At 48.2% G+C, this 10,515-nt stretch overlaps 1 protein-coding gene across 3 annotated transcripts in view; it reads right to left on the bottom strand.

The window, feature by feature from the left end:
* Nucleotides 1-7,191: 7,191 nt before the first annotated feature.
* Nucleotides 7,192-10,515, bottom strand: part of LOC137417328 (E3 ubiquitin/ISG15 ligase TRIM25) — a 33,861-nt gene continuing 30,537 nt past the window's right edge. For all 3 annotated transcript variants that reach the window (XM_068103184.2, XM_068103195.2, XM_078770463.1), the window contains 2 exons: nt 8,789-8,848; nt 7,192-8,075 (listed from right to left, as the gene is read on the bottom strand). In XM_068103184.2, the coding sequence (XP_067959285.2) occupies nt 7,543-8,075; nt 8,789-8,848 (593 nt within the window). In that variant the 3' untranslated portion in view covers nt 7,192-7,542. The remainder of the gene's footprint in view (nt 8,076-8,788; nt 8,849-10,515) is intronic.

The following is a 10,515-nucleotide window of genomic DNA, read 5'->3' as shown; positions in this document are numbered from 1 at the left end:
ATTAGGCCATGCTGGCCCAGGCGTTCGAACAGCGTGCGGAGGTGGAGCAGGTGGTCTTCCCGGGACACGCTCGCAAACTAGGATGTCGTCCAGGTAGACGAACAGGAAAGGTAAGTCGCGCAAGACGCTATCCATAAGCCGCTGGAACGCCTGAGCCGCATTCTTCAACCCGAAGGGCATCCTCAGAAATTCGAAGAGGCCGAAAGGAGTGATGACGGCCGTCTTCGGGACGTCGACCGGTTGGACGGGGACCTGATGGTAGCCCCGGATGAGGTCCACCTTCGAAAACACGGTCGTGTTGGCCAACCGGGCGGAAAAGTCCTGAATGTGTGGGACCGGGTAGCGGTCGGGGGTGGTGGCATCGTTGAGCCGGCGGTAGTCCCCGCACGGCCGCCATCCCCTGCCGGGCTTCGGCACGATGTGCAGCGGGGAAGCCCAAGCGCTGTTGGAGCGCCGTACGATCCCCAGCCGCTCCAGCGTGGCGAACTCCGTTTTCGCCACGGCGAGCTTCGTGGGCTCGAGTCGGCGTGCCCGGGCATAGACTGGCGGCCTGACCGTGGGGATGTGATGCTCCACCCCGTGTTTCACGGCCACCGCTGAAAAGGTGGGCCGCGTGAGGGCCGGGAAACTAGCGAGGAGGCGGATAAAGTCGTCCGCTGCCGGAAGCGTGCAAACTAAACTCGCCGGGACGGAACCCTCCAGCAAGCCGCTCGGTGAGCCGCTCAGTGAGCCGCTCAACGAGCTGCTCAGCGAACAAGCGAGCGAGCTAAAGGTTTCTGCCTGGACGAGCCGTTTGTGCTTTACGTCGACCAACAACCCATTCGCACATAGGAAGTCCGCACCGAGCAATGCCATCGGCACGCTGGCGGTCACGAACGGCCATTGAAAGCGTTGCCCGCCGAACTGCAGGGAGAGGCAGCGCGTCCCGAACGTGTGGATGGGTGTACCGTTGGCGGCAAGCAACGCGGGGCCCCGGCCCGCGGTTCGCTTGTCTGACGTGTAGGCTGGGATGACGCTTACCTGCGCTCCTGTATCGCAGAGGAAACGGCGCCCGGACAAGGTGTCCGTGATAAAGAGGAGGCTGCCGGAATGGCCGACGCTCAGGGCCGCTACCGAGCGCCGGCTTGGTAGTTTCCCGACTTGTCAAACGAGCACGACGGGCAACACTTCCTAGCCTTGTGGTCGAACCTGGCATGGTAAGAGCACCAGGCTTGCGGCGGCGGGGGCTTCGGCGGCCGCGGTTTTCTCGGCGGTGGTGGTGGTGGGCGGGGCACGGCAGCGGCAACGAGGGACGCAGCAGCATCAGCCTCGGGATCCACGACGGCCGCACCGTAACCCGACCGCGTGTCGCAAGCCGCGAAGAACTTGTCGGCCTCTGTAGCCAGGGCGCGGGGTTCTTTTATTTTGGGACCGGCCAGCGCGACGCGTACCTGTGCGGGTAGCTGGCGTAGGAAGAGCGCCCGAAATAAGAAATCCGGGGCTTGGTCACCCAGCAACGACAGCATATGATCCATCCGCACGGATGGTCGTGTGTCGCCGAGTTCGGGAAGGTCCAGGAGGCGGTCGGCCCGTTCGATCTCCGTGAGGCCGAACGTGGCGATGAGGAGACGTTTGAGCGCCCCGTACTTGTGGTCGACCGGCGGGTGCCGCAGGATGGACATGACTCGGCGGCAGTGCCGGGCCCGAGGGAGGCGACCACGTGGTAGTAACGGGTCTCATCCGCCGTTATGCCTCGAAGCTGAAATTGTGCTTCGGCCTGCACGAACCACACATCAGCCTGTGCTTCCCAAAACTCCGGGAGTTTTACCGTGACGGCGTTGTTGGCCATGGCGCGTTCGGTGGACAGCAACGGCTGAACCAATCGGGGTCACCAGTGAAGTGCGGTGCTACGCACACAACTTGCTTGCCAAAAAGGTAGGCCACAACGCGTTGGATAATCAAAAGTCTTTATTAGGAAAGCTCAAACTGTAGCACTGGGCAGGCTCGAGCTTGGAGCCCGCATATATGTGCCGGGGCCACGCCTAGTACCCGGGCGTGGCCGATCGGTCGATAGGCGGGGCATGCCTTCCAGTTCCCTGCCTGGACGTTCGCGCCACCTGCTGGTGCATTGAATTCGTGTCCTCTTGCTTGTGTCCGCCACAATACATCGTTTTCTACATAACACATAACAGACGGTGCAGGCAGAATCGATTAACCAAGCTCATTCCTCACAAACTGACGAGCTCCCAGTGGGCGTGGTTTGAAACCAGGAACAATCAATCTACTTGGAGTACGAGAGGATGAAGCGCGAGGGTGAAGAGGAAGAGGCTGTTTCAAGCGGACTTTCGACTGTCGAGGGTTTTTAAGCTAAATGAGCGCGATAACTTGGAGCGGATAAATACTGTACCTGACTGTTCTTTAGTTACCCTTGGGATTATCATCAGAGTGCTACTTCACCAACCGTTCGCTGTTCACAGCAAACTGCCAAACTTTTTTTACTTCCCGGAGTTAACGTATTTTTTTCTTCTGCCATTTTAGATCACTTTTCGGGTTTACCCGCCGAGACCTTCGACTGGCTTCTGTGGAGTATTGGCTGCATCTCGGTGGAATAGCCCACATTTACTCCCCTTTCACCACATTTGGCGAGCGTAGCGGAGCCGGAGGATTGCCAGGAAGTATGACCACACGTGAGTAGGAATTCACACACACATAATTTCTCCAGGTAGGAGGGGATGCAGTCGCGTCGGTGGACAAGAAGGATATACAGAAAGAAAATCTCAGGAAGGCAAAACTGGAAATGTGGAAGGTCGTGGGCTTGGGCGGAAGTGGTGGTTTAACGGTTGTATAAAGATCATGGTTTGGGATTGGGGATGATCTCAGATCAGAGGCTGTCTGAGGTGAACAGCTGTCTTGAAGACCTGGAGGGAGGAATGAGAATGAAGTGAGCATGGAAGTTGGTTCCACAGGTGGGAAAAAGAGGAACAAATGAGTGGAGATGAGCAGTGATCCTGGATTTCGGTACTTTAATCAGAAGGGGGTTGATGGTGGACCATGTGCACCCTGCACAAACCTGGGAGGGGACAAAGCATGGAAAGAGCAGAGGGTGCAAGATCACAAAGGAGATGGAAGAAGATAGAGAGACCACCGACTAGTCTGCAATGGCATAGTGATCGGCCCTTGCTTCGTCTCAGCTTCACCAAGGGAGCTTCCAATTATCTTAAAGGCCTTGGTTCAACGGCATCAAGCTGAGCAAGATGTGAGGCAGGCAGGGGCAGCAGGCAAGGGCGCCAGCACAGAGGGGAGAGCAGTACTCCATTAAGCTGCGTATTAAGGGCTTGGTTTCCATGGCATCAAGCTGAGCAAGATGTGATGCAGGAGAGTCATCCCAGAGGGGAGAGCAGTACTCCATCAAGCTGTGGATGAAAGCCTTGGTTTCCATGGCATCAAGCTGAGCAAGATGTGAGGCAGGAGAGCCAGCCCAGAGGGGAGAACAGTACTCCATCAAGCTGCGGATGAAGGCCTTGGTTTCCATGGCATCAAGCTGAGCAAGATGTGAGGCAGGAGAGCCAGCCCAGAGGGCAGAGCAGTACTCCATCAAGCTGCGGATGAAGGCCTTGGTTTCCATGGCATCAAGCTGAGCAAGATGTGAGGCAGGAGAGCCAGCCCAGAGGGGAGAACAGTACTCCATCAAGCTGCGGTTTAAGGGCCTGCAGATGGATTGGACTTCAGGTTTGCTAAGAATGGCCAACTCTGAAATGTGGTTTACCCAATAAAAATCATGGCTGATAGTGAGATCCAAGAGTTTTGAGTGACTGTACTTCTTCAGAAGGATTGTTAAGAAAGTGACGGAACTCAAAACTACCAGTTCAGGGATTTTTCACTTCCAACTCATTTGAGCTCATCTTACCGAACAGGAATTGCCGTGTTTTTCTGTTAAATATTTGTCCCAGTGTTGCTGTTTGTGTTTCCGTCCAATTTTCCATGTAAAATTGTACCTTGCTGTACTATAAATGACGGATTCGTTTTCGTGTTGTTCAAGGCCTACCCCTTGAATAGCTGCTGTGAAAAATCGGTGTTCCTTAAGGTCTCTGTGTATCTTGCTTTGCTTCTTTCTTCCCAAATTTTTTTTTTTTGATTCCACCTCCTCAACATTTTCTTATTTTCCCTCCTCGCCTCAAAAAAAACCAACTTTATCTTTCACTCTACAACGATCTCATTAACTCTGCCACCGAAAGTGGATGGAAGTTATGTTTTCACCCGTCTGTTTGTCTATCTGTCTGATTTTGAGCAGGATAACTCAAGAAGTTAGGGACGGATTCGAACGAAACTTGGTGGACATACTGGGTGTGTTACATGGACTAATATATTCCATTTTGGTGAAGAACCGGATCCGAATACCAGTACTGACATTTTAAAATTGATTCTTCACCAATGAGTGACAGGGCCAAAAAAAGATATATATTACGATATCTCAAAAAGTTAGGGACTGATTTGAACGAAACTTGATGGACAGGTTGGGTGTGTGACTCGGAAGAATTGATTCAATTTTGGTGAAGATCCAAATGCGGATCCGGATCCGATAATTTTTTTAAAAATTTAAGTTGATTTAAGTGAAGTAAAAATTCCACAACCGTTGATTCTTCACTATTGACAGATGGGGCCAAAAACGATATATAGCACAATATCTCAAAAAATTATGGACGTATTCAGGCAAGACTTGGTAGAGCTTTTAGGTGTCTGAAAAGGGTGAATTGATTCGATTTTGGTGAAGAAGCAAACCAGATACGAAAATTTATTTAAATCCTTTAAGTGATTCTTAACCATTGAGAGATGGGACCAAAACGATATATAGCCTGATATTTCAAAAAGTTGTGGACGAGTTTTGACAAAAATTGGTGGATGAATTGGGTTGGCCTAGTTCCGTCCTAGTCTATCCGGCCTAGCTCCCCCAGCTCTGTCTGTGCTTTGTTCCCCAATTGTTCCTACAGGTCGCACAAGATCTGCCTGCAACCCTCTTGTGGTTAAACTGCCAAAATCTCGGCTTTCTGCTCACCTTCACTCCTTCATTCCTCTTTTCTCCCGCCTTTGGAACAAACTCCCTCACTCCCTTCAATCCCACTCCTCCCTCCAGGTCTTTAAAACAGCTGTTCACCACCATCTCTTATCTTCTCCCATCCAAAACCTTGATCTTTTCTATCCCCGCTAATTTCACCCCAAATCCACTTTTTTGAAATACCAACTTCTTTCCTGGAAGTCCTAGCAGTGTCCTTTTGTTTTTACCTCTCCCACCACATCCCCGTCCCACCCCCCCCCCCCCAAGCCCTCTCCCTCCCACAGATCTCCCGATGTCCCAGTTCTCTAATGTTGTACTTGTGTGCTAACTCTCTCTCTCTCCCCCCGTCTTGTCTCCCGCTCCCTTTGTTATATGTTTTATGTGTCTGTTTATGTTTTCTTGTGATTATTGTTAGCTCTTACACGAGCCTCGATCTTGTACAAAAAAAAGTGTCAACAACAAGCCGATTCGATTTTGGTTAAGGTCTGGATGCAGATCTGCCTTATCAGTGGATACAAATCGTAAACTGTTCAGACTGGCTCTGTGGTTGCATCACAAAGGCGCCGCCATGTTTTTCTGAATCTGGCTGTTCCCCTGCCCTCAGAGCACGTGACAAATTTGATTGGTTGAGACGGCATCAAAGTTTGCCCAAGTACTGATAAACTGCAGGTTCGTCTTTCGATTCACGATTCACGTTCCGATTCATGTTCTACGGTGTTCAAAATATAAAATTTAATTGACTCGGCTTTGCGCTCACTATGCGTGTTAGGTACAAACAGGAATATCTGGAGATTCTGTTGTGATGTGGATCGAACACGGTGAAACTCCATGTTTTGTCTATGTTCATGGAGAGACTTGGTCAGACATCTCAAGTCGGTTAAGGACATGAGGGGATAAAACAAATAATTGCATTTTATAAACTTTATTATAACTATCGGACACCCCTTCTTCTCGAGTACCCTTCTCAGCTCACCTAATGTGGGCAATGTGCTGCGGCACAGCCTTGGTAATGCACTTCATAATTTTTGAAGGACATTTTATTGATCACAACATATACTCCATATCATAAAATGAAGGCAAATGATTTGTAATACCGACTACCACCAAAGGTGGCGCTATTTCCACCAAGTGGTCAAACAAGTGGAACATGTCTTTCAATCCTGACAAATCTCACACTCTTACGATGTCTCTCCGAAAGGACCGACTGGAAAACCCTCCTATCTACTTTCTCAACAATCCTCTCCAAGAAGTTCTGTCGCTGAAGCTTTTGGGTCTCACTATCTGCCATGATCTTTCTTGGGAAAACCACATTTCCAAGCTGGTCTCCAAAGCGAGTCGCCGACTGGGCATCCTCCGTCGTGCGAAGTCCTTCCTTGGCACACCTGAGCTCCTAGCCACATACAAGGCTTTCATCCGCAGCTCAATGGAATACTTTTCCCCCCTCTGGGCTGGTGCTCCTGCCTCACACCTAGCTCGGCTTCACGCTGTTGAAACCAAAGCTTTCAGAATCATTGGAATCTCCCGCGATGAAGCTAACTCCAAGGGCCTTTCACTCACTCACCGCAGGCAGGTTGGTGGTCTTTCTGTCTTCCACCGACTCCTCTCCGGCCTTGCTCCCCCAGCTCTCTCTGTGCTCTGTCCCCAAAATATTCCTACAGGTCGCACAATATCTGCCAGCAACCCTCTTATGGTTAAACTGCTGAAATCTAGGCTTTCTGCTCACCTTCACTCTTTCATTCCCCTTTTCTCCCGCCTCTGGAACAAACTCCCCCACTCCCTTCAATCCCACTCCTCCGTCCAGGTCTTTAAAACAGCTGTTCACCACCATCTCTTATCTTCCCCCATCCAAAACCTAAATGTTTTCTACCCCCGCTAATTCACCCCATATACACTTTTTTGAAATTCCAACTTCTTTCCTGGAAGTCCTTGCAGTGTCCATATGTTTCATACCTCTCCCACCTCCCCCAAAGCCCTCCCCCACAGTTCTCTCGATGTCCCTGCTCTCAAATGTTGTGTTTGTGTCCTTCCCCCTCTCTCCCCATATTGTCTACCGCTCCCCTTATTTTGTGTTTTCTGTGTCGGTTTGACTTTTTTTGTGATTAATGTTAGCTCTTTCACGAGCCTCGATCTTGTATACAAAAAGAAAAGAAAAAATTAAGTCAATTTTTGAGTTTAGGTGACATCCACGTTTGCTCCATTAGAGCAAGATAATAAACCAACATGAATCACATCATAAGTAAACAACAACACACAAGGAAATAATTTGATTTAAACCCACCATAGCCCGACCTTTGTATTTGTCAAGAATTTGTACACAAATCACATTCATTTAAACGAAGCCCGAAGAAGAGTGATCAGAGTGAGGTAGTTGAATCCAATCTTTGGAATTTCCAATAAAATAAACTTTCATTACAAACAACGGAATTAACAAAATCATCACAACAAGCACAACTACAGGGAATCACTAACATTGCAATCATAATCAACCAATCAAGAAGTCACAGTCACCATCACAACAAACAGAATCGCACGGAACCAGAACCGAAACCGAAACCAAAACCAAGCCTCAAAGCGGGTTTAACTGGGACCGTGAAGTTGCCCCTGAACACGTGCAGGAACCGCGAGTCCCCGAAACACCTCAATTCTCCGGCCTCGCAATCCAACAAGAACCCGAACCGTTCAAGATCGCCCGGCACGGACAGGATGGTCCGTTGATAGTTGTGAGTTGCTGTGTATTCATTGAAACATTTCTCCACACACCAAGACTTGGGATTCTCTCCCAACAAGCACTCTTCCCCTTTCCGCCCAATGGAGTTTAAAGCGATTCCGATTCTGCAATAAGAACTCGAACCCACATCGACCTCCCAGTAATGGCGGCCTGAGGAGAGACTCTCACGGGCGAGAACTTGAACCCAACAATCAAACCGATCAGGGTGTTCTGGGTACCGATGTTTGGTGCAGGATAGAGTCGCCTTTCTGAGATCTTCGGAGATCATGATCCTTGGATTTGCAGAGTTTCGGTCCAGACTCGGCGATTGACCATCTGCGGACACACAGAGACAGCACCGGAGCAGCTTTATCTTCACTTACAGGTACCCGTGGAAATTCCACATGATGTTAAATATAACTTACAACAATAGTGTTGTTGGACTGGTGATAAGGGGTAACGAGGGTAAGATTAGACCAGCTCTCTCATTAACAAACGTTCAGCATTAGCGTGTGGTTTCTCTGTAGAAAGATAGGGCATGTTCCGCATGTGTCGAAGCTTGTTGAGGAGCTGGTACATGTGACCCCTCAATCCGTAATGTGTCTAAACGCCTTCCACCATCCACCTCTCATTAATCCTCAAAATTGTTCCCTTCGTAATCTGTCTATGTGTGATTTACAAAATGAATGGGTGACGGGGGAACAGTTAACGTCAGTTGAGTTTGGGAAAAGAGCAGTTCGAGAGTTGGCAGATCAGTATAGCATCCTGTGGCTATTCTCGCGGTCAAATCTTCCACCAATTTAGCGACGGATGGTCCTCAAAGACTGTATGCCATTCGTCAGGAAAGCTGAACAGATATTTTCTCAGTTTCTGAAGGACAGAAACTCCAACGACATCAGTCGCCTACGCTAGTTCCGCCATTTGAGTAGGATATTTGGAAAGATGAGGACAAATCAGACAGATGCATGGACAAGTTTTATTTTGTTCTCATCAATCCTCATTTCCCCCAATCATTTCGACACCCCTTCTTCCCCACCCCCTTCACTTACAAAGACGTTTCAGGATGCTGGTCCCCAGTTCGGAAATTTTCAACTCCTTCACCAACTCCTCTGTGGAAATTCGGGAACAAACAAATGATAAATTAATTCATTTAAATTATTTGTCTTTATCTATTCTCACTAAAAGCCTGGTGTTGGCTTAGCGGTTAGGGTGCTGGCTTGGGATCCTAGGATCCTGGGTTTGAATCCCGGTCGATCGCTGAATTAACGCTAGGGTGGTTGACTCAGCCTTCCGAGGACGGCAAATTGAGTACCAGCTTGCTGGGATGAATGATCCCGGTGTGTACCCCGATTTAGAATAGGTACACTGTAACCCTGCGCATCGTAAGACGCGACTAAGGGTTGGCATAAGGAAGGGCATCCGGCCATAAAAACACAGCCTCAAACATGGAACCACGATTGTCGTGGGGCCCGCAAGGCTAACCCCCACTCTAGTGGGGAAAATTGGCCTTAAAACGATCATTCATTCATTCATTTATTCTCACTAACCGTTTGTGTGATGCTAATTAATTTTCTGCATGTATATGTAATTATATATTTACCCTGCACTAGAGAAGTGAAAAGCAGGGTGAAGCGATCAGTTGCGTGCGTAAGTGTGGCGTACGTAAGCACGTGTCTGCATTTTAAAAATTCATTTTCTCAGCAAACGGTCAAATTGACGCGAACTTTTTACCATAGGAGTGCCTCCTCATGTATAATTTACTGATAATTATGACGTCATGGGTCACGTGGTATGGGCGCCATCTTTGAAAAAATTAAAAACGTTGCACCTCTATATCTCTGAAACAGCTCCATGGGAAAAAATTGAAACGTGGCATATTGTAGAGAACTCCATATGGGGAATAGGTGTTGTTCATGATGATGTCAGAAATGGCTTAATTATGACGTCATAATTCAACAAGAACAATGCTTAGTCTGATCAGTTTAAAATTTGTTGGGCGTGATCTAAGGAACAATTACATTAGAGAATGTAAATTTATGACGTCATCGCTCAAGTGGTCTGTCAGCCATATTGGATCAAAGAAAAGCAAGACCAGAAGTCTATCAGTGGCGTAGCCGGCCCAAGCCCTCCCACAGATCTCCTGATGTCCCTGCTCTCAAATGTTGTGTTTGTGTGCTTCCCCTTCTCTCCCCATCTTGTCTACCGCTACCCTTATTATATGTTTTGTGTGTCTGTTTGATTTTTTGTGTGATTAATGTGAGCTCTTTCACGAGCCTCGATCCTGTATACAAAAAAAAAAAAAAATACACAATGGTGTCACATTCCATTTCCCTTCATCTCTCCTGATATTTCAGAAATCCCAACATAACATCCAGAAACGGTCACAAATGTTATAAACAATGCCGGTGTGTACGTGACATGCTGCTAGGTCGGGGAAAGATTACGAAGGATATCAAATAGTCTGATTTTTTTCTCAATATCTGTGAAAAAGAAACAAAGCTGAAGAAGGTTTGGTGCACACTGCACAAATACCAACATGATCCGTCTGTGCAGGTCAATGTTGCGATTCATTTGAATTCAATTTGGGGAATGCTTTGAACATTCCCATAAATCTGATGTTGCAGAAGTGAAACAATTTGATCGGTTCTTATTTTCCATATGAAGATTCCCCATAAATTAACCAATTACATCAATTGGGTGAGAAACAAATGTGAAAAAAAAAACTTTTCTCTTTATAAAAGTAACTCCACTAAAACTGATGATTATGATATTATTG

Source organism: Myxine glutinosa, chromosome 1, assembly GCF_964187855.1.
Source record: "Myxine glutinosa chromosome 1, kmMyxGlut1.1, whole genome shotgun sequence".
Lineage (NCBI taxonomy): Eukaryota > Metazoa > Chordata > Myxini > Myxiniformes > Myxinidae > Myxine > Myxine glutinosa.
Note: the sequence above shows the minus strand (reverse complement) of the source record. Positions and strands in the feature narration are given on the sequence as shown.